General features: G+C 45.7%; 1 protein-coding gene across 4 annotated transcripts in view; it reads left to right on the forward strand.

The window, feature by feature from the left end:
* The window catches only part of AMOTL1 (angiomotin like 1), a 146,690-nt gene extending 124,037 nt beyond the window's left edge, over positions 1-22,653 (forward strand). For all 4 annotated transcript variants that reach the window (XM_008953811.6, XM_034933559.3, XM_034933558.3 and 1 more), the window contains 6 exons: positions 109-258; positions 5,703-5,893; positions 10,897-11,022; positions 12,104-12,330; positions 15,187-15,462; positions 16,678-22,653. In XM_008953811.6, coding sequence (XP_008952059.4) covers positions 109-258; positions 5,703-5,893; positions 10,897-11,022; positions 12,104-12,330; positions 15,187-15,462; positions 16,678-16,784 — 1,077 coding nt within the window. In that variant the 3' untranslated portion in view covers positions 16,785-22,653. The remainder of the gene's footprint in view (positions 1-108; positions 259-5,702; positions 5,894-10,896; positions 11,023-12,103; positions 12,331-15,186; positions 15,463-16,677) is intronic.
* The last annotated feature ends 1,602 nt before the right edge of the window (positions 22,654-24,255 follow it).

Raw genomic sequence — 24,255 nt, forward strand, 5'->3', positions numbered from 1 at the left:
CCTGTAGTTTAAATAGGATCTCCAAGTAATCTGACCCCACCTCCTCCACCCCAGCTTTGAGAATCAGTGGTCTAAATTCTGTGCTCTTTTTTACTCTTCTTCACTCAGTTACGAGAGAAGCAAGCATATGTTGAGAAAGTCGAGAAGCTGCAGCAGGCCCTGACCCAGCTGCAGTCTGCATGTGAGAAGCGAGAACAGATGGAGCGGAGACTGCGGACTTGGCTGGAGAGAGAGCTGGATGCACTGAGAACCCAGCAGGTAAGGAACTGGGCATGGACTGGTGAAAGAATTAGATATGTTCACTCAGCAAACGTATGGATGTTCTACCATGGGCCAGATCCTGCACCTTGCTCCCAGGATTCAGAGGGAAACAAGAACTCCCTGTCCTCAGTGAACCCATACAACAACCAGGAGAGAAGGCGAGCAGTCCGCTCACTGGAGTGACAGATGTCCTCACAGAGAGAAAGTGGTCGCCAGCTTGGGGCTGGGGAGAGCGGAATGCAGCATTAGATGACTTCAGAGAGGAAGACATTTGAGCTGGACATTGACAGATGAGTTTTTGGGCATTCAAGGGCAAGAACCTCATAGGTAGAGGGAGAATATGGTAAAGGACAGGGCCATGAAACGACATGGCACGTCCAGAGCAGCAGGGTGCAGGTAGCTAGGGGAAAGTGCCCAGTGCAGTGTCTGGTGAGGAGACTAAGGCCACTTGTGGAGGACATTTGGTCAAGCTGAGATACTGGGCTTTTTCTTATAGTCAACAGAGTACCAACAACTGGGAAGTTTTTAAGCTGGAGAGAAACATGATGCAAGAGATCAGGGAGAGAGCCCTCTGATGTCAGAGGACCATCCACAGGGTGCATGTTAAAGTTGCAGAGGCCAGCCTGAAGGTTGTCGGTGCAGCCTAGGGTGTAGTGACAGTGAGAACCCGTGGAGGAGTTGAAGGGAAGAGCCAATAAGCGGGTGACATTAGTAGCACATGATGATCAGTGAGTTTTCAGAAGTAAAGGAGAGGAAGGGATGTAAGACCATCCCTAGAAAATAAATTTGGCCATAATTCCCTATTCCTGCTGCCTGTCCTTCTCTGCTGGTAACAGCTGAGCATGTAACTCAGCTATGAGTAAGCACAGAGTGAAAAGCCCAGCCTGGGGTTCACCTGCACCACGGCAAGCAGGAAGAAGACTGGTCAAAGGCTCCTGGCCCCAGATGAGCCTGTCCACCATCACCCAGCATGATGAGCAGAGGCCTTTATGTAGCTGGTGAAGGGTGTGTTCTAAATTGGGATACCAGGGAAATGCAAGGCAGGGCCCCATGGAATTATCTACTGGATAGGGCATAGTGGTTGTGGTTGAAACACTTGAAAACACTTGAGCGCATGCACTCAGGCCAGCTCAGCCCTCTCACAGGGCAGGCCCATGCAGTTCCCTCTGGGTATGTGCATTTGGCTGGAGAAGGAGGTGTTAGTGAGATTGCCCAGAAAAGTAAGAAACCCACCTCCGCCTCCCACTGTCTTGGCTTGGTGGATAGCTCGTAAGAAAAAGCAGGTCTGTCTGTGGACTTCTAATACTGATAAACTGTGCCACATACTTTGGCACAGAGTTACACCGTTCAGCTGTTCTCTGTCACTCAGTTGCTGAGATCTTCGCTTCCCCACCTGGGGACGGGGGTTCTGCCTGGTTCCAGGTACAGCACTGGCCCACAGTAGACACTGATGAGTCTTTCTTTGGCTAACCAAATGGGCACATCTCGGTTCTTAGAGCACATAAAGAATGTTCCTTCCTGGTTAATATGCCGTCCACACCCTAAAGTTAGATTACTTCTCCTTGGCTCTTCTGAGTGCTGTGAAACCAGACTCACCTCCTTTATCCTTGTTGTTTATCAAGAAGAAACATAATGTTAGAATTATTTGAAAAATATCTTAATTGCCACAGAGGATAGTTGGCTGTATGCACACTCAGACCCATGCACGCTCACCCACACAGTTTCTTCAGGCAGGCAAAAACAATATTCCTGCTGTGCATGAAGGCTGCTGACAGGCTGAGGAGCGCCAGTGGGGGACAGAAATTTCAGAATTGAGGCTCTCCTGGGAAATTACTCTGCTTTCATTTTGGATTTGTGTTCGGCAGCTGATGGCAGATCCCCAGCTGTGTATGGCTGACATGAGACCGAAGAGGAGGAGACAGTCTCTAAACAGAATTGTGATGCTCAGCATCTCTTTAAAAATAACATTGCAGTTTGTTGTTGTTGTTGTTGTTTTAATGAGAGCATTAATCTGCCTCCTATGATATGAAATACATTCAGGGATTATGTCCCTGTTGCTCTTGATACTCATTAAAAAGATAAGTAGAGGTTGAGTATCCCTTATCTGAAATGCTTGGGACCAGAAGTGTTTTAGATTTTGTATTTTCAGGTTTGGGATGCTCAATCTTATTATTTTTTTTCCTGTAATATTTCTTTATTTTCTAATGTTCCCAGTAAGCATACATTATCTTATAACCAAAAAAAGGTTAAAATGTTATTACAAAAAAATCCACTGGAAACATCTTGAGTTTTTTACTAGTTCCATGTGGCAGATACTGTGTAAAGGGCAAAGTGTATCTAAACTCATTTTTGGGGCCTGTGGGCTGGTCTGGGGGGCAGCTCTGCTGGTCTCACCAGGGATGACTCGGAATCCACTTGAGAACATGGGGTCATCTGAGGAACTCAGCCTGTCCGGGAAAGGGGATCCAGGGCCTCTCTGATCCCCTCCTCCTCATTCACCCTCACGCAACTCATGAATGTGCCTGCCAGTTCTTGGGCAGCAGCCTCGGGAAAGACTTCCGCCGTCCACACCACACCCTGTTCCTTCATCCCTGTGTCCAAGGCAGTTATCTGACAGCTTTAGAAAGCATGCTGGGGTCACACTGTCACAAAGCTCCTGGTCATCTCCACCCTCAATAGAACAACAGACCAACCGCATGGACTCACCACTTCCCATAGGGCATGATTCTGAAGAGACTTTTGAGAGCACAGCTTAGAGTTCTTGTTGAATCAACAGCCCAGACAAGGGCTCTGCCCTTTGACTTATGCCGGGACACAACTGAGCCCATCTACTTGGCCCCCTCTAACAACACAGAGCCCTTGAGCAGCTCCAATTATTTTAATTATTTCTTCTGGACCTTTCCAGAAGGGCTGGTACGCTGAGGATGAGCAGAGAGGCATGGAATCGTGTGTTGATTCTGAGCATGGGCCCCAGGGTTAAACCAGCCACGGTTGAATCCTGCCTCCCACCAGAAAAGTAGCCTAGAGTAAGTCATCTTTCTGAGCCTCAACTTCCTTGTCTATAAAGTGAGGCAAATAAATTATACTTACCTCACACTTGTAACTACAAATAAAATCTGAACAAAGTACTTTTTGGAATGCCTTGCACTTAGCAACTGATTAAAAACAAATCACTCTCACTGCTGTTCTCATTGCCATCATTACCTTCAGAGTCATTTGAAGTTTTAGGGCATTCGTAGGTACCCTCTCCCAAATTCCACACTTATCCTGGATTTTCTAGCCTCATTGAAAACAAGGTCAACAGAAGTGTGGCTTATTGAAGGGGGGTGGAGAGAGAAAGATAGGTTGGGACAATAGGACTAGCAGAAAGAAAAGCTCTTAATCAACAGTTCCTGTTTTATAAGTAATTGCCCCTCTACCATGGGAGGTCAAATAGTACTTCAGCATCATTAGAAACTGGGAGGGAAGTGAAAGAGAAAAAAGATAAAAGAGAGAGGGGAATTTATATTTTTAAGAACTCACAATTTTATCTCTTTTACAAAGAGCTCAAATTAATTTTCGCGTCTTACTTCCACAGTAGTCCTATGAGAAAGAAGAGAGAAGGTTCTTGAAGAATGTTCTTTGAAAGGAAAATGAGGCACAGGGAAGTTAAAGGTCATGTAGCTAATGAGGACATTCCTCCCATGTGAACACACTGAGGGCGAAGACTTAATCTGTAGTGTTCACTGTTGCAACCCTGGTGCATGGTACATGATCAGTCAATACTTATCGTCTAGATGGCTGAATGGGTGGCAGTAGCTGGCACACCTGACCGTCAATCTGTTTTTCTCGGTAGCACACTTACCCATTAGACCATGCTAGCTCTGTACCCTTGAATGTTGACATTCATGCATTTATGTAAATAACTCTTAATGACCTGAATTAGGGGGGGCTATGAAGAGTTGTCATGATCTCATGTGAGGTTAAGAGGATTCTGCAAAAATAAGCCAGCTGAGATGGTAACAAAAGGGATTTAGATAGAAACTGACAAGCATAGATGGCAGCTTAGTGAGGCCATGGGAGACTTTTCTTGGAAAGTTTCTAAAAATAAGGGAGCGTCTCATCTTGCTGGACTGGTTCATTTGTTCTCCTGCCTGAGGCTAGGTGCCTGGCCAGATGGAGTCAGTGCCCTTTATGCACAGGTCAGGTGAGGACAGGTATGCCCTTCTGCTCTGTTCCTACTTACAATGTTGGTCACTGGCAAGATAACACTTCCTAGAATAATTTATATTTGTAGCTTTAAAAAACTGAATAAAAACAAAATTTGGTTTACAAAAAACCCATACACCCATTTCTTTTTTCCTCTCTGATAGGATTAGATTCCGTCAGTACAGCTTGAATGCCCAGCTGTTGCTCTGGGTAATTCCCCAGTCCTTTTCTTAATCTAGGGGATTATGTGGTTCTGGGTAAAACATTCATGTGCCTCTCACCTTGCACCCAGCTCTGCATTTAAAATTTGCAACCACTGGAAAACAGGAGGGGAATGTGTACCCCAGGACATAGACTAACTGGGATGAAATCATTCTCCCTGGAGTACTAAGGAGCCTGGTCCACACTCTGACTGGGCCCCTAACCCTGAGACCCCAAGATGACTTATCTCTGCTGCTGCTCTGAAGGCAGAACTTTCTCAGAGCGCCATCTTCTTCTGTGTCATGCTCTTTAGAGGAAATAGTGTACCTAATTAAAGGAAAAAGATTCTGAAGTATGAACATCCTCAGTTTGTGAGCAATCCAGAAAATGGCTTTATTTTCTCTTATTGACACAGATGAAAAGGCCGAAAAATGAGCTTGCCTTATGCTAGAGGTCTTCTGCTTTCATATGCATTATCTAGTTTGATTCTCATTCTCAGGCCTCTGAGTGGGGCAGGTGTGAATACCTCCTTTCCCAGCATTGCAGCTAGGGAGGATGCAATCTGGGGCATCTCCCACTTCCTTTGCCTTCCATTTCCCCCACCAGCCTTAGGGGAAACAAACAACTGGAATCACTTTGTGGAATTCTGGAGAAAGTACCCTAGACCAGGAGGCCAAGACTTAATTCCTATTCTTGCTTTTGGTGTAATTAACTGCATGCCATTAGACAAGCCACTTCTTGTCATGCAAAGGCCTTGACCTGTGGAGATAGACCCAGGTTTGAATCCTGACCCTACTACTGATAAGCTGAGAGACATTGCATCATTAATGTAATCCATCAGAAACTTCATTTCTCATCTGTAAAACTGGGATAATATTGTCGTTTTGCAGAGCGCCATGAGAATTAACTACAACAGAGGAATTTGGAGGTGAAGTAGCATGGTGTGTGAATTGCTGCAGGATCTGGGGAACCTCATGTGTTCTGTATGGGCAGTTGTGTAGACAGCATTGATGTGGTTTTGAGCATCAAGATGTTTTTTTCTACTCCTTCAGAAACATGGAAATGGCCAGCCAGCCAACATGCCGGAATACAATGCCCCAGCCCTCCTGGAACTTGTGCGGGAGAAGGAGGAGCGGATCCTGGCCCTGGAGGCCGACATGACAAAGTGGGAGCAGAAGTACCTGGAGGAGAGCACCATCCGACACTTTGCCATGAATGCCGCAGCCACTGCAGCAGCTGAGAGGTGAGACCAGTGGAACTCTGGTGGTCATAAAAGCACAGTTAAAAAAATCAAAACAAAACAAACAGGCTATCCAGAGAGTTCCAAGGCCCATCCTAGGGAGTGAAGTCAGCTAAAAATTATTTTTAAGTAGTTACAGTGCTAGTTGGAGAGCAAAGTGGTATAACATTTCTAGAGGATGATTTGGCAATATATATCTTTCCTTTGAGTCCACAATTCTAGTTCTAGATAGTTATCTTAAAAAAATCATAGACATGCCAGAAGATGAATGTCTAAAGAGTTAATCTCAGTGTTGTTGAAAATATCAATACATTTAACATAGCCTAGATTTCAACAAGAGGAGGTTCATTTAATAATTTAAAGTACATCACACAGTGGAATACTGTGCAATCACCAAGAATGATGTTGTGAAAGTATATTTAAGGCACTTTTTAATGCTGCGTTTATATCACGGGCCAAACTAGAAGAATAGATAATCCTCATAGCAGCCCTGAGGGCAGGTATATTATTATCATCTTCATTTTACAAGCAAAGAAAATGAGGCTTAGAGAGGTACAGTGGTTGATTCCTAATCACACTGGTAGTGAGTGATGGGGCTGTGTGTCAAATGGAGATCTGCCTGGCTTGAAAACATTTTATTTAGTTTGAAATTCTTTTCTGCTGCTGTCAGTTTTTACTTCTGTTACCTTACCTTCTTTTTGTAGGTGCATGGCTTATTCTGTCTTTATAAACTAGCTCAAAGTGTGCAGTAATTCACACAAAAAGCTCCCAAATGTTCTGTTAAAACATACTGTTGTCAGAGTGAGCAAGGCACTCTTGACCTTTGGCCACTGGATCTCAGCTGCATGCAAAGTCGCTGCACACACGTGGGTGGCTGTGCAGGGGACCCATCCAGCCCCTCACTGCCTCCCACCCAGTTTGCTTTCTGCCCATAAGTTATATTGGACATTTAACTTAAAGTTGTTTGGAATTCACAATTCAGGATCAATTTATGTGGAAAGGATCCTCAAATTTCAAAGGAGCATCCAGAAAACGGGACTTCTTAATAAATAAGGGCTATGGTACTATTTGGATGACAGGACATGAACCGAGAGAGGAGTAAAAGCCACATTGCCTTGGGATGGGTTACTATATTTTTAATGACTACGAGAAGGCCTGTTGGGGTGCACAGGGGATACTCTTGAAGTTATTCACGGACTCTCAGGCTCATTATCAAAGTAGGGGAGAATCCCCAGTGGTATGCTCAGATGTTAGCACCAGGAATTGGAGAAAGCATTGCCACCATTCGGGCGTTGGTGTCTGCAGTGGGTGCCACAGCACACTTGCACCGAGAAAGACCTACAGACCCATGTGGAAAATGACCATTTGGGAATCATTTTTCTGTGCTTCTACGTTGTTTATGTGTGTCTACACTTTGATGGGAAGCAGCCTGCAGCATCCACGAGAGTGAGGCTTTGGGAGTGGAGATAGACACTTGAGATGGTGCGGTAAAGCCCCGGGGTCCTGGGTTGAGAGTTGGAGGGAAGTTGCAGCCTCCAGTTCAGTCCCTGCAGTATATGGATGGGCACAGGGAAGCCTTTTGAAACATTGGTTGATTTTTACATAATTGAAATGGTTTTTTTTTTTCAGCTTTTTGTTTTCTAAGCTAATAACTAAATTTCCTCTCTATTCCGAGGAAGAGAACAGGTCATCATAAAGTCACAGAGGGACCTGGTCTTCTTGGACATATGTGGTCTAGTGCACTGCTGTCCACGGTTGCCCTGGGAGTTTCCTTCCTCCCTGCAATTTTAATGGAAAGAATGCTTTAATGGAAAGAACGTTGCACAGGGAGGCAGGACACCTGCGCTCAGGGGTTCTCCCTCCCTTCCTGACTGTGCGTGTGTGATCTGGGACAAGCCCTTCTGAGTGTCGCTTACATCACATGTGAAATATAAATGATGAGAGCAGGGAACCTGACCACATTGCTTTGGCTGAGGACACTAAAGCCCCAGTAGCAGTGTAAATGTGTGACCTTGGAGGAATGACACAGGGGCTTCCCCGTGTCATTGTTGTTTCAGCGTCTGTGGGTTTATCACGTTAGATGTCTGTTTGGGATCCTGGGCCCTGAGGGTATGAATGGGACTAGAAAGTAAAATTCAGAAGTCGGGAAATGAATGAGTCCAAAGCATAAACCCTGTAGTGGGCAGAGGAGGGAGGGTAGGGGGCGAGTAGAACCAGACCCAATCACAATCAGCCACTCACAGGATTCTAGGCCCAGCCTTGTTCTTATCCTCCGTGCAAGGGGAAATGACTCTTACCCCAGAGAACAGGAGTTCTGTGGGATTTACCCAGTCCCACTGTTCCCCTTCTCTGCCTTATTTGGAGTCTTGGATGGGCAGAGGGAGCCCCTTTCCATCCCCGTCACCCCTCCTTCTTTGCTTTTACGCATATTTATTGAGCATCTAATAATTCTGTGAGCAACTACCCTCCCCATTACAGACTACCCCTTCTGGGTGGGGGAATAGGTTCAGAGAACCTCAGATAGCTCCAATCTTAATGTTCTTTTCAAAGAAAACCTCTGTCATTTCAGAATTGCTTTTTTCTTTTCAGTAAGAGAAAAAAGGAAAATGAAGCGTTTTTGAGAAAGGTACACATTTTGAGCTCTTATTGACTAGGTGCTAAATGGCCACAGTCAAATTGGTAAAAATGACTATTTCCAGCCATTAGTTTTGTGACTTTTCAACCACAGATGCATGCTTTATATTTATAATCAATGATTTTTAAACAAAGAAAATAACTTCTGTAAACCAACTGGTTTTCCCATCTTTATGCATCTTGATGGTGTTGGTCAGAATTTTTAGAGAGTCAGCTTATCTTTTATGTGTGCAGAAGGTTTTGAAAATCTTTAAAAATTTCAAAGCAATGTAATATTTCTTTCAGAGTTTTATATATTTACTATCTAAGTTGCTTTCCTCTAATTGTGTTTGCTCTCCTTACTTGGCAATGTAAACATGAATTTTCAGATTTGTTTCCAGCTCCATGTAAAGTCTCCAAAAGTAAATTTGTTGAAAATGTTTCTAGCCACTAATTTCTATATTGATGATTTTGTGCACCATAGTGTGAATTTATAATTTTGCAAATATGTTTAAAGCATTTTGTTGGCTTTCTACATCATTTGGCCTTTAGTATATTTTCAATGACACTTTGCACTTTTCTGAGCCACATTCTCACATATGCCCTCTGGTTTGTTTTTATCTTTACTCATCTTTGCTGAGACCTTCTTCTTAAAGACATATGAAACTTGCAGGAGTATAGAGCGATGGTTAGGGGCATGGACTTTGGAGTCATAAATACCTGAGTTAGAATCCATTTTCACTATTCACTAACTGAGTATTCTTGGAAATGTCACCTAACCCTGGTTTCTTCATCCAGAAATTGAGGATAATAATACCTTGTGCACAAGTTGTGAGAACTAAATGAGAGACCATGTGTACCGTGCCCTACCCAGTCCCTGTATGAAGTAAATGCTCATTAATGTTGATAGCTGTCATTAAAGGGGCCTCTATTTTTCTGTTTTGGGCTATTCTGTTTAAAAAAAAAAAAAAACTTTAAAGTTTTCAGGCGGGGCGCGGTGGCTCACGTCTGTAATCCCAGCACTCTGGGAGGCTGAGGCGGGTGAATCACCTGAGGTCAGGAGTTTGAGACCAGCCTGACCAACCTGGTGAAACACCATTTCTACTAAAAATACAAAATTAGCCAGATGTGGTGACGCATGTCTGTAATCCTAGCTACTTGGAAGGCTGAGACAGGAGAATCGCTTGAACTCAGGAGGTGGAGGTTGCAGTGAGCTGAGATCACGCCACTGCACTCCAGTCTGGGCAACAAGAATGAAACTCCATCTCAAAAAAAAAAGTTTTTCAGTATGATTGTACATTGGAATATGAAGTTAAAAGATGTGAAATACTTGGCTACATCATGTCTTACTAATTAAATACTCATGTAGTCAGAGCCATTATTGTGCCTTTCATCTTGAGATATATCACTTAGATGACGCAGTGATCTTATTTTTACTAATCATTGTTAGTTAGTAGTAATTAAATTGTCAAAACCAGTGGCAGGAATAGTTATCTGTGACTGGTTGTTTATAGTCAGACAGATGCTTGCAGTGAAACTGCTTCTTGATCTTCTCGTGTCTGCCCTTGCCCTCACTGCACCCACCTCACCTGAACTTGTCAAGGACAGTGTCTGCCTTCTTTCTGTCCTGGACCCTGGCATGCCTATTACATTGTCCTGACCTGCATCCCAGGCAGGGCCCATAAAACAAGAAGTGAGACAGAATACAACATGAAGGAAGACTTCAGCTTGGAGCCTCACTCTCTGAGAGGACCAGTCTCAGTTTTAAGTATTTACTGAGCCCCCATTTTACTGTAAAATACTGAAGTAGGCATTCTATGCTGTATGGATGATAAACAGAAATAAAACCTAAACTCTGATTGGAAAAGTGAGGTATAGGACAAGCATGAAAAAGTACAAGCATGGAAACACCAACAAATACAATAATAATAATAATAGTGTCCATAAGTCAGTAGATTAAATCTCTAGGTGCCCATTTTACATATTCATAACATGCCATGTAGCTACATACATAATGTAGTCAGAAGGGGGAGGGGACTTGATTTTTGAATTTTATTTTGTTTTCCTTAGATGCTGCTTAATTCTATCTAGTTAAGGAAGAGAACTGGACAGAATTCAGGAGAGGAAAAGTGGGTGAAGGAGTTTGTGGAGTTTTAGCACGGCACCCTGTGGTCACCTCTCCACAAGCATTTACACCTTTCTCTGTATGGACATCATATGAGATTGATAACTGAGCTGGGGAAATTGGGAGGGAAAGGCTTCATGAGCCAATGCGAGATGCAGAGCTGATCTCTGTTCCAGCATGAACACCAGCCTCTTCGTTCTGTGTCTGTTTGCATTGAGACAAAGCAAGAAGGTTTCCTATGATCAAACGCATATCCTTGTGTTGCCAGGGACACCACGATCATCAACCACTCACGGAATGGCAGCTACGGAGAGAGCTCGCTGGAGGCCCACATCTGGCAAGAGGAGGAGGAGGTGGTGCAGGCCAACAGAAGGTGTCAGGACATGGAATACACGTAAGGGACGGCTATGTGTGACGTGTGGGGCCCGCTGCATTCACACTCCAGGCCTTCCAGAACAGATTGCTTCTCTGTCCTGTTCTGAAAGGCTGTGAGCATGAGGTCTCCAAAAACTCTCCTCCCCCATGCTGTGCCATGGAGAGAAGGAAAAGGTTCCAACCTAAGCACGTGGTTCCACTCAGCAATGGATCTGGTGCCGGAGTTCTCTGGAGGAAATTGCGTGTCACCTGCAGGTTTTAAGATGCAGGCTGAGTCTAGTGACAGAAGAATGTAGATGTCTGTGTTATTTCTTGGTGTCTATCTCTATGACATTATGAGCTGAAAGGGGGAAACATTATATCCCAAAGATTCAGAGTTTTTGAGCCAGAATTTATACATTCCAGTCCAAAATAAAGAACATATTTAGCTAATGCACTCTTCTGATGGGCTACACAAAATTTCCAGCAGACTTTTTGACATAATAAAACTAGCCTGTCCCCCTTCACTACCTAAGGGCTTGTGGAACCCTGGGAGCCCTAGGCCTCTTATTTTGCAGATGTGAAAATAGGGCTGAGTAGTTGAGCCATTGATAGATAGGCTCAGTGAGTTACTATCAAAGTTGTGAAAATAACTCAGCATTCTTCCAGAAAAATCATCTTCTACCAGAGAACCTGTTCATCTTGGTTCTTTTTTCTTAGAAAATAGAGAAATTGACTTTAGTTGAAAGCTCACCCTGTTTGAGGCTTTAGAGTTTTTATGCCTCCCTATCCCCTACCTACCCCTGGCCCCCACCGCCAATGCTAGACCCTCTAAATATGGTCCCCAGCCGACTTCGGTCCAGGAATGTGGCCACGGTCATTCTAACTGTACCTCCCTGAAGTCCCAGTCTCCCAAGGTGCCAGAGAAGGTGTACTCTTTTGACATATGACAAAAGACCTGTCTTAACAATTTGGAGATTATCAACATTTGAAGACTCGTACTGTGCTTCATCCTGTATCCCTAAATTACAATTAAAGTCCTTGGGACAGCCTGAGATAAATGTTTCAAGTTTTTCTAGCCAAGTGGCTTTTTATGGAGACTGTTTTGTTTTGTTTTACAGTATTAAAAATCTCCATGCCAAAATCATAGAGAAAGATGCTATGATAAAGGTCCTGCAGCAGCGATCTCGTAAAGATGCCGGGAAGACAGACTCCTCCAGCCTGCGTCCTGCCCGCTCCGTTCCATCCATAGCAGCAGCTACTGGGACACACTCTCGCCAGACCTCTCTTACCAGCAGCCAGCTGGCTGAGGAAAAGAAGGAAGAGAAGACCTGGAAGGGAAGCATAGGTGAGCCCCACACCTCTGTCAGACCATGATTGGAAAAGCAAGACCAGACAGCTTCTCTGCCACTCATGGGACACGGAAATGTCCCTAAATAGTTCCTGGTCTCAGTTTACTCATCTGTGAAGTGGGGAGGGAAATCAGTCATACTTCAGTTATAGATATGTGGAAGCATTGTGTAAATTCTAAAGACTGCACCACTGGAGTAGCTCTTAGCCATGGGTTGACTCAGATCAGAATTATCTATTATTGTTGTAAGTTGAGGTGACCCTTATAACACAAAAGGCTCTCATAGAAAAGCCTAGAGACATCATGCCTCTGAACTTGGCTCTGCTCTAGACCAGTTGTATGACGGCTCCACCTCTGCTTCCGCGTCTAGAAAGGGAGGACAGTGTCTGCCTGCTTTACCCCATGGGGCGTGGGAGGGAAGAATGGGATAATGGGGAGAGCACATTGGAAGAAGTGCTCTCTCGCATAAGGTAGGGGTGGTAAGTTTTTGCTGTATTGTTGTTGCATGGGCAGAATTCCCTAAGTGTGGTCTTAGCCAGGAGTAGGTTTCCTGGGGGCAGGCAGGCTTGTTGGCTGGCTGGGCTAGCCAAGCTGGAGGGGAAGCAGGCAGCATGCTCACACACAGGTCCTCCACACCCTTCCCCTGCACTCTGGCCTCTCCAGGGGTCTGGCCCTTCTTTGATGCATTTCCCCACATCAGATCGTGTTTTTGTTTCTCTGTGCAGCTGAGAGCCAGTTGTCCTCAGCATAAGACCCCAAAGGAGACTGGCTGCTCTGGGCCAGAGAGGATAAGAGCTTCCATATGAACCCGACAGAGTTGGGGGGATCAAAGGCTCCCAACCAGAATCTGTGTTTGAAGTCCCTCCACTGGTGGCTTCAGCAGCCTCTGCCCCCAAAGGAAATGCACTTCAAAGAAGACGTGTGTGGACAGCAGCTGAGATCATCAAAGACTGTCCCAAGGACATTTAGCTCCCACCCCAGCCAGAGAGCTGGGAGGCAGTGCTGAGCCAGGCCTGGTCAAGGAGTTTGAAAATTTGCTCAGCTCTGGTAGAAACCTCCCTGGGATTCCCCTGTTTGTGACGTGCAGCCAGGCAGGCATCTCTGGTGTCTGTGCCCATATGCCCCAGGACCTGGCATGTCTAAACCAGGCCTGGGAGCCGGAGGACTTGTTTGAAGGAAGAGCTGCTGTGTTCCCTGCACTGATATTCCTCCTCGTTGTTGTCATTGGTGTCCACGTGTCACAAACACAGGGAGGGACTCTCCGAGGGGCTGAGGCAGGTTCATGGGTGACTGCACAGTTCCCCACATGTTGTCACCATTGCTTGCCCGATAGGCTCTGGAAGGAGGTGGAGGTGACAGCATATACCTTCCCAATTGCCCAGGGTATCCCAGGAGCTATGGCTGGCTAGTGACTTATTCAGCCTGTCACTCCCTACAAGGACATCCTGCAGACTCTGGAGTTTCCACAGGCCGGGCGATGAAGTGGAAAGAACATAGGTTGGACTCCAAGTCAGGCACAGTTGGGTTTGAGTCCCATTTCTGCTGCTTCTTAGCTGTGAGATGTTAGTTTTTGTGAGCTTCCATTTCCTTCTCCATAAGACAGGATAAGGCCTGTCTCGCAGGAATGACATGCAGTATGAAGTGAGATGATGTGGGAAGCACAGGTGAAGGCCTTTGCTGCTCAGTGTGGTCTGTGGGCCAGCGGCACCAGCACCATCTGGGAGCTTCTTAGAAATACAGAATCCCAGGCCCTGCCTGCTGGATCAGGTCTTCCTTTTAACGATATAGCCAAGTCATTCTTATGCACATTGCATTTTGAAAAGCACTGCTCTCGACAAACTGAACTGCCCTGAGTTCTAAATGGGCACCTTAAAACAGCTCTGGCAAGGATACTTTATGAATTGCTGGCTATCTAACCAGATAAGAGAACAAATACTTGATTGCACTTACCGCATTTTCTATAGGCTAGCATTCTAGGGTGCTGGCACTTTCCCGCGTGTGCTGTTTTTAAAAATAAAAAGTTATCCTCCCGCCCAGCTTTCCAGGAAGGCTCTGAGGAAAATGGACACCTCTGCACACCACGCCTCCCATTTCCATAGCCAGCATCCCCTCTTCCCCACCCCAGCCTCACTACTCTTGAGGAAGGGGGTAAGGAGAGGGCTAAGTGGCCTTTCCTAGGAGGCTGGCTGGCTTTCTGCTTCTGGGACGCTACAGTTCCACCGCAGAAATGTGCAGGTAGCATGTTTATCTTTGAATGCAAGCCTGTGGGGGACCATCATCCATTACAAGGAGTGGGGTGGAATTGTGAACTATTCAGAAGAGCAGCAAGCCAATGGGAACATGTCTAGGACCGGGGAAGCCTTGTAGTTTTTCTTAAGCACACTGCCACGCTTCAGGCCAGCCCTTCTGGGCCACATTGGTGACAGCAAGCATGGTCTCTAGAAAGCCTTGCGGGAACCTCCCTACCCCTCCTGCTGGCAATTAGGCACTTCTCTGTTAGTCCATACCACCCTGTGAATAATTTATTTGTATCCTACAGTTTATATATTAAGTTATAATCAGTTTACTTGACAACTACTTCTCCACTCCAAAAAAAAAAAAAAAACAAACAAAAAAGAAAACAAAAAAAACCTACAATTTTTTAGGAAGGGGCCTAGGTCTTCCATTTTTTATTCTCTCAGTGTTTGTTATTTTATCAGCCTTGTAATAAGTGTTTATTAAATGCTTGGGGAATGAATCAATGAATGAATGAAGCAATCATCAATCAACAAGGAACAGATCTGCAAGACTAGATTTTTAAAAAAAAAAAGGAAAAAAAAGAATGTCGTTGAAAAATCTGTTCTCTGCCCTCAGGATTGCTGCTGGGGAAGGAGCACCATGAGCATGCCTCTGCCCCACTGCTGCCACCCCCACCCACCTCAGCACTGTCCTCCATAGCCTCCACTACGGCAGCCAGCAGTGCCCACGCCAAGACAGGCAGCAAGGACAGCAGCACACAGACTGACAAGAGTGCCGAGCTCTTCTGGCCCAGCATGGCCTCCCTTCCCAGCCGCGGCCGGCTGAGCACGACCCCTGCTCACAGCCCCGTCCTGAAACACCCAGTGGCCAAAGGGACTGCAGAGAAACTGGGTACGTGGGCTACCCCACCTTGATGCCCCTGAAAACTGTGGAACTGTCTGGCCTAAGAGAATCTTTTGTTGAGCTAGAGAGGAAGCAGGGGCACCCATCAGCTCTTACTCTACGGGGATGCTATTCTAATGCACTTAGGATATGTGTGCCCTTTCTTATTACGGGAATAAATATGCATATAGACACATCTAGTTTATTACTATTTGAAATGAGTGCACGGCTTGAGACTACCCTGGCAATGCATACTTTTTAACTAACCTTTCCCCGGATGGAGTGACAACAGACCCTCTGAGGGGCTGAATGCCCTCTGGTATGTTTGGGAGCCAGAATTAGGCACCAGGTACATCAAAGGCACAAGTTCACTGTTGCCTTCAGGGCTCTAACTTACCAGGGATTCTGGCCTCAGTGGAGGACATTGTGATGGAAGGAGAAGGTAGATTGACCTGCAGAGTTGGTTAACTTGTGGCACAGCACTTGGGCCAGGACTAACGAGCTGTTTAAAATATTTAAGGGAAGACAACTTGGGAGAGGTGATCTTTGCAGTGAGTCCCTAAGTGTCCTGGGTAAGAATAGACCTGGCCTCTTAAGGCACTCCTCTTAAGCAAAGGAGTACCATGGCCATGGTCAGTGGGATCACACAAATGTTCTTAAATGGGTAAGGCTTTAAGTAGCCAATGAGTAACCAGCCTACCATTGGCTTCTCCACATCCTAAAACCTGAGACTAATCATGGTCATGGGGACCTCCCTTTTCAGGAATTCTTTTGAGGAGGTGTAGGCTCTGTGGGCCCTAAGTTAACTGTTTCCTCCAAGGGGGTTGTTTATTTCATTTTTCAAAGTAGACAAGTAAATACAATGCTGTCACTTTTTAAAGATGTAATTCTTTTCCAAGTAAGCCAGAGAACATGTAAAAAGTGCCTGGCTCAGAATATGCACCTGATAGTTTTGAGTAGAGGGTGTGAGGGGCTCCTGTACAGAGTCCCACTGTCATCCTCACCCTCTGAATCCTCTCCCTTCACCATCCTGGTTTGTATTTGTGTCTGAATCCTGGCCCAGTCATTCTGCATGTTCCCACTGTGGGCTGGATCATCTCACATGCCCTGTGGTGAGAATCCTGGGTGTGCAGTGGTATCGGACGTGGGTCCATTTTAGAGAACCTGGAAAGCCTATGCCCCTCCTGAGGAATGGGCAGCTGATGTTTCCCCTCTATTTGGCAGAGAACTCTCCTGGCCATGGGAAGTCGCCTGACCACAGAGGCCGGGTCAGCAGCTTGCTGCACAAGCCCGAGTTCCCTGACGGAGAGATGATGGAAGTCCTCATCTAACTGCCATCCCTGTGGAATTTCAGTACAGAACACTGACAAACAAGGAAAGCGGCAGAGAAAGAAGAAAGACCTAGAAGGTTGTAGATGGGAAATCAGGAATGATTTGAACTGATAAAGATTTCAGACTCATAAGAACACATTTTATAAATGTTAAACACAAAAACTACATGACTGAAGATAGAAGAGAATGCGATGGATTTTATTACACATGGTGGAAGAGAGAAGAGGCGTGTAGGTTTGCAAACAAAGTTAAGAAATAGGAAACTGAATTTTTCATTGTACAGAAAATGTATCTCTTGGGGAGGGCCTGTGTACCCCCATTCTCTGATTCTAAACAGATAAACCCAAATGTGGATCTTCCTTGGAATACCCCCATTCTCCTTGCCTCTTAGCATGTTTGGTTTAAGAAAAGCCTCCAGGAAATCTTGAGAGCCTGTCTTGGCATAATGCAGTGTCACCTGTGCCAACCATGGGGTGTCCCGTGTGTGTGAGTGTGGCAGTGAGAAGAAGCATCGAGGGCGAGGGGAATATGAAAGCTGGTCTTCACCTAATTACCTGTTTGGTTTGGATTTTCAAGAGATGATTGGGCTTCTTAGCTTTTCTGAATTCTGCAGTATTTTCTAAACAGGATAGATTATGATCTCGGTCCCCATCCATCCTAACTTCTGAGTTCATCTCTGTCTCTGCTTTACAGTCCTTAATTTTTTGTTGTTCCTTCATTTTTTTCTTTTTAATAAGACATAGCAGAATTCCTTAGGTATGGGATTTATGAGAGCAGTACCTGAACTGTCATCATTCCTGCTGTGTTTGATAGTGACCAGTAGGACAAAGCCACGTGCCGACTTCCTGGCTGCTTCACCTTTGCATAGCTGGGTTGCAGCTGCAAACCTCATTCTGACTGTGAACTAAGCAAGCTTTGAGGAGGCAGGAGATTCCGTGGGTCCCTGTGACATATTGCATTAAGATCATGGCCCTTGCTTTTTTGTCTCTCACATCGGCTGTCTTGCAAGGAGCTTGACATTTCCAAATTGCATTGCTCTGTTTGGGGAAGACTTAGGACAGCACTCCAGGAAACAGATGACAATTTACAGACAGTTGTCTCAGTGGTTTCCAGAATCTCACCAGCCTCCCGTATAGCTTCTTGTATTGAGGCTCATGAGCGTATTCACACTCTTTCCTCCCCCGCGCACGCCTCTGCTTGCTCTCGATCAGCATCCAGACCTCCGTGGCACCAGGTTGCCTCTGTTGTGAACTTCTTTTGTAACCTACCAGGCCAGTTGTATATACAGTGTTGTCAGGTTTTTCAGGGTTTCAGTTTTGAGGCAGTTTATTCAAAGTGAGACAGAAGTGCCACGGAAAAGAGGCAGGAGCGTGTTAGGTGGTGGGTCCATTAGACCTCTGCTGTGACATTGCATATTCAGCTCTGCGGACACTGGCTTCCTTTACAAATCTAAGAGATGCTGGATTAGAAAAAAAGAGAAGCTCATCCGGGCCATCAGAGAGATGCTCCTACAGGGTCCTGATGTTTTTGTCCCTCCAGGTCAGCTGGATCGCTGTTTTCCCAGTTCCCTTTGCTCATGCTTACTTAGAGGAAGAAAGAAAGGGGGGTACCTTTTCCAAGTACCTTCTAAATGAAACACTCAAGAGAGTGCTACTCAGGAAACTTTGCTTGGGTCCTAAAATGGACTGGTCTTGGGTGTGTAACCCCGGTGAAGTTATAGCCTCCCCAAATTGAGGTGATAGAAGGAAGACAAGAGGTGTAAGCTGGAGAGGGAAGGGAAGAAATCAGTGGCTTTGGCCAGCCTCTGTGCCACCCAGTACGACAGAGGAGTGGGAACTGGCCCTCTGGGGCTCTGCTTGGCCGTAGGCACTGCACATTGTGCCACCTGCTCATCACCTCCTCTAGTCTCACACTGAGCATCGGAGTACCTGTTGTGCAGACAGGAAAACTGAGGAGCTCTGAGAGGCTGACCGTGGAGCTCACCCCATGCCATAGGGTGTGGGAAGAGGGCACAGGAGGCCTCATCCATGGGGGAAAGGGTTGAGGATGGACATGGGTGGGGAGAGGGCATAGAGATCCCTTCCTAATCTCTGTTCCCACCACATTTCATAGGAGATGAGGTTAGGAGATGGCAGCTAACTCTCTTAAGGACATTTTGACCCCAGTTTATGTTGGGGACGGACCAGAAAGGAAAATGTCTAGAGATAGGAAGGTAAGTCAACTCTGCCAGCCCCTACCATCAGGTCTGGGCCACCCCAAACTTGGGCTGCCTCCCTTAGACATAGGTTAGAGTGAGAGACCCAGCCGTTTCTCCCGAAGCCTGGTCTTCATGCTTCACACACCTCATTGCCCCAATCAGGTGTCAGACTTGCTTGCTCTTCAAGGTCCCCCTGAGCTGCCAAGTGTTTTCATTGTAAACAGACACATCGCCATGTTTCAGGGCTTCAACAGCATTGTATTTTGGACTTTGACTGTATTTTTTTTCTCTTAACCTACTAAGATTCTTCCTTAAGAACGGGATCTATAGCTTTAAAATGTCTTCTTCTATGGGAAATTTCCTGCCAAGCCAGGGCACTAAATTCTTTCCTCATTAGAGCTTTCCTGAAGTCCGGCCATATACTGAGCACCTGCTCTGAGTTTTGGGCAGCTTACAATATCTTAAACAGATTTTCAGAAAAATAATGCAACTATATTTTCTAGTGCCAGCTGTATGCAAACAGTGTGGTAAGTACCTTTTAATTAGTCCTCCACCCACCTGGAGTACAGGGGGTGAGTTTATTATTCTGATTTCACTGATGAGGAAATGGGCTCAGAAAGGTTAAGTCCCTTCCTGAAATCTCACAGCCAGGAGAAGCAAGGATGATTTAAAACAAAGTTTGGAGAGGCACTGGGCATAGACCCTGGCTGTACAGCCTCTAACATGCGGCACTGCATCTTGGCAGTCTCTATGCCTGTCTGTGATGTGTGTGTGCACGTGTAACTACACACACACACACACACACACAGCTATCACACATCTCAGAGCCTAAGAAATAGGACTAAGCCCAGAACTCCTAGAATCACCTATAAATGCCAGGCATAGATGGAAATTATTGTGTTCCACCAAAAGCACAGCTCCAAACTATACCTAAAAAATATTTCTGCATTTCCCAGAGACCTGGACTTCAAACTTTCCCAGTGGAGCCTGATTATAGAACTTGAGGGTCCTATCTCAGGGTGAAGGGGAGAGGCCCTGGCTTCACGGGAAGGTATTCCAGCATTGTTCTGCTTCACCCTTGACTGCGTTGTCTGGCAGTTTCTGTGTGCTGCCAGGATATTATATGGAATTGGAGAAGTTGGAGTCAGGTCTCTGACGCTAGAGTTTCACTAATTAGATGCCTCTGTACATGAGAACTATTACTGTCTGCAGGTCCATATAGCTAAGCTGCCAGGAAAAACACATTATCTTCCAAAACTTTCAGAGCATGTGCAGAACCCTTTCTTAGCGTTTTCTTCTCAGCATTTTCTCTGCCTCCCAGAGAAAATGGCTGGCAGCCAGTGGCACTGTGGAGTTCAGCATGTTCTAACCATTCACGCAGGGCAGGGGCTGCCTTGGCCCTCCTCAGGCTTTGGTTGGGAGAGCAGGCAGTGGTGGAGCCCTTCTGGGTGCAGTCCTCTGGGGTTGCTCTTTGGAACTCATGTATGAGTTTGACTCCACAAGCCTTGGCATGGATACCAAAACAGTTGCACCAAATTAGTTCTGAACCTGGAACAGAGAATTCAGTGCTTCTGTTACTCAGGAAGGAGGTGTTCAGAATGCCCCGTGCAGAGCAGCCAGTCATTACTCTTGTTTGTTCTCACCTGGGTGCGCACCCTCATGATGCAGTGGCTGTAGCACCTTCATGCCAGGTGCTGAGAGAATGGGAAATTCTTCCTCCCCATTGACCTGAGTCCCAGAGACTTAGGGACACAGACTTCAGGTGAGGCTGTGGACCTCAGAAGCAGTGGATAATAGATTGGGGCATTAAAAGCTTTTGAGGCAGGGGCTCATGTTTTGACTGCAGGGAGTTATGCTGAGCAAAGAGATGTGTTTTTCAAAACCAGGGTTCAAAACCAGTGTCCACGCTGGAGTAAGTGGAGCATGCTTCTCTGTGTTCTCTGAATGATCTTGCACTCCTCTTAAGCAAAGAAGTACCATGGCCATAGTCAGTGGGATCCCACAAATGTTCTTAAATGGGTAAGGCTTTAAGTAGCCAGAGAGTATCCAGCCTACCATTGGCTTCTCCACATCCTAAAACCTGAGACAGCCTTGGTATATGCTTTATAAATGTTTCTTTTCTTGTTGTTTAAGTAATTAAAGTGTTTAAAATGTCTTCATTAGATGTGACGATTGTTTAATGAGTTTGCCTCTGACGTGTGGCTCCATGGGAGATAGGCAAAGTAATTAAGAAGTTACCAGAAATTGGTCGGCTGGGGAAATGCAAAAGTTAGCATTTCAGTGGTGAATTTCTCCTGGAACAAATGAACAATTTTTCCTCTTTCTCTTAAGTAGTATACCCTTTTCTCACTTAGTAATTTAATGGTATATAAAGACATGTGTATAAGTGAGTGCATACATATGAGGTATGACTATAGGGTTGTTTGTGGGAATTTCTTTTCCTAACATACAGATCAAAGTGTTCATCTCACCCCGCCCTCCTTAAAAGGTGTCTTTTGGGAGACTATGTGCTCATTGACTATAGTGCTGCCAAGTAAAAATATCTTGGGAACTCTTCTACTAGAATGGCCTTCAGGGCTTGGCATGTTCCTTTGGTTTCCCCTTAGAGATGAGAAATCCTCCTCCTTTGAGGATGGATTTAAGTTCTGGAAATAATCTCAAGTGCTTGATAGCACAGTTGGATGAAAAAAGATGGCAATTAAGGTAAGTTACACCATTTTTGTTTCTAAAAAAATCCCTAAGAAATTTCTTGGAATGAGTCTTTGGCCTCAGAGCCTCTCAAAGTGTCCACTTCAAGGGGGGATCGTCCTCATTAGCACACAGATTTTTAAAAATCAATTCTCTTGCCATGCCTCCTATGTGTTCACATCTCTGCATACACTACAGACATAAGTGCATAATCATTCATATAAACATCTGGTAGGTATTCTGTAAAACCGTGTTTACTTTAGTGCATGTTATTGTCATGTTATGATGTGACTGGGGTGTTTCTTTGTCATGAAACTTTGCTTCTTCACAGAATTAGAATACTGCTCTCTCTATATTGAACTACATATACAGCGTTTTCTTGTATCAGCTCCCAAAGTCTGGATGCCCGGTGTTGTGTTTACATGTGATTGTGCCTAGGAGTCTGTTCACATAGAGACACCTGTAAGTATTTATTACAAAACGGAATGTAAGCAAATATATCCACATTGGTTTTATTTGAATCAAGGTGTTTTTTTGTTTTTTGTTTTTTTTTCCTTTTGAGGAGGAACAGGGAGCCTCCTCCTCCATGAGCACTTACAGAATTGTGTAAAATTCTGTGAAACAGTGGTAAGCGTGGGCACCCGATTTCAGCTGTCCTGGTGCCACTGCCCTCCAACCTGCTCTGTGTGTGTGTGTCGCTGTGCTTGGTGGCAGTGTGCCGTGCTCATGCCGGCTCTTCCCAGCAGACTGGTATCTGGCTGTAACGTTTGACGTCTTCATATTGCCAGTCTGTATTGAGGGGTGATGTACATGGCCATACAGCCAAATGGGTCTGTGTACCAGTGTGGGGATTCCAAGAACACTGCCTGTCCCCCACAGCAAATATTGATGCTGTTCGTCAGCCAAAGATTTTCCTCTCCTTTGCTGCTTAAACTTGTGCCTTAATATTGTACATAATAAATGGATAAAATGGCAAAATGGCTCTTCTCTCTCGCTTGCTCTTTTCTTCCTTAAAGAACTTATAAACTGATGCTCAATAAATGTTTCATTTCATTGTACCCCACTTAATGTTTTGCTTCGGAGGCCCTCGGCTCCCCCCTTGTGGGCCTCACGCTGACACCAACACGCAGCTCTTGACTCTGAGGAGGAAATGAATCATCCAGACCATCGCAGCTTGCAGCCCGCCCACTCCTGGCTCCTCCAGACAAATAAGGAGAAAGGAAACGCAGGGAGACTGTGTGCCTGGGTGTCCACTTTGATCACATGTGAGTGTCCACTTTTGAGGTTCCTCAGTTCAGAGCCTGCAAATGATCACTGTAAACTGGCTCTGTCTCAGGAATTCACCCAGGCAGCCTGGAGTCAGCCATGCCTCTCTGAGCCCGAGGATGGAAATGGGAGATGGGAGCTGTTTTGTCAGTGTCTTGGGGTCACAGGAGAAAAAAGCGGGACTTTGGTGGGAAGGAGTCACACGGTAAATGGGCGAAATCCAGGCCAGGAGCCTCAGGGACTGAAGCAGAACAGAGTAAGACTCATGAGAATCTCACATGAAGGCCCCTCCCCTGGCATCACTGTTTAAGAGAGAGTGGTTCCTGCTGTTTATTCTCTGGTCATGCCTTTTCAGCGAAAGCCTCTCTCCTCACCCACCCCCAGCCCTAGCATAGGAAAAGCTTCCTTGATGTGAGCTCTGGGGGAGTGTGAAGGATGCATCTCTAGCCCCCCAGTAATCATCAGTGTGATTTATATGCATTATCTTCTTCAGTCACAACAACCTCGTCATCATCCCCACTTTAAACCCCAGGAGACTGAAACTCAAACAACCTTGGGCAAGTAATGTGCAAAAGATGGCAGGGTGGGGATTTGAACCCAGGTCTACCTGTTGCAGAGTCAAGGGACTTGCATGTGCAAGGTGGGTGGATGCTGGAAGGCAGGAGAGCTCATGCTCCTGTCTGCCTGGCTTCTTGTCTGTCCTGCTTCTACCCCGAGGACTCCTCTGCAGGGAGCGCCATCTGTGTGTGCGTGCAAATATGACTCAATTCACGTAAAGATGCACTCTTGCAGCTCCCCAGCCTCTACCTGTCAGGATGACTCCAGGAAGACAGCTGGAGGACTGCATTTGTGTTTAGGGTTTATATGACCCTTCCGAGTTGTCACCTTCCCACACTGATCCCACACGTGTACATCATGCGAGCCACCCCCTGAGCTCTGACCTTTCTCTTGGCCCCTTGTACACCCCAGGAGAGAAGTTCTCAATCCCAGCGGTTCTGTGTAGTCATTCCAAGTGGTGCACGTCTGTGCCCTGAAGGAACACTGGCCTCCATTCTGACATCTGGGCTGGGGCCTCAGGAACCACAAGAGATAGCAATGCGTTTTAAGTTGCGCAGGCTCGTCGTGATAAGGAATTAGGTCACAAATGGGAAATAAATCAGAAGCAATGAAATTCCTTTCTTAAAGTTCTGTGTTGTCAAAATAAAAGAAGCTTTCTGTCATAAAAAAAATGTCATTATGGTTTACTGTTTCTGTTGCCTTTTTATCAAGCATGACAGTGTATCTTTGATGTGCTTCCTTTATCTGCCTCTGTTCCTGGC

Source organism: Pan paniscus, chromosome 9, assembly GCF_029289425.2.
Source record: "Pan paniscus chromosome 9, NHGRI_mPanPan1-v2.0_pri, whole genome shotgun sequence".
Taxonomy (NCBI): Eukaryota; Metazoa; Chordata; class Mammalia; order Primates; family Hominidae; genus Pan; species Pan paniscus.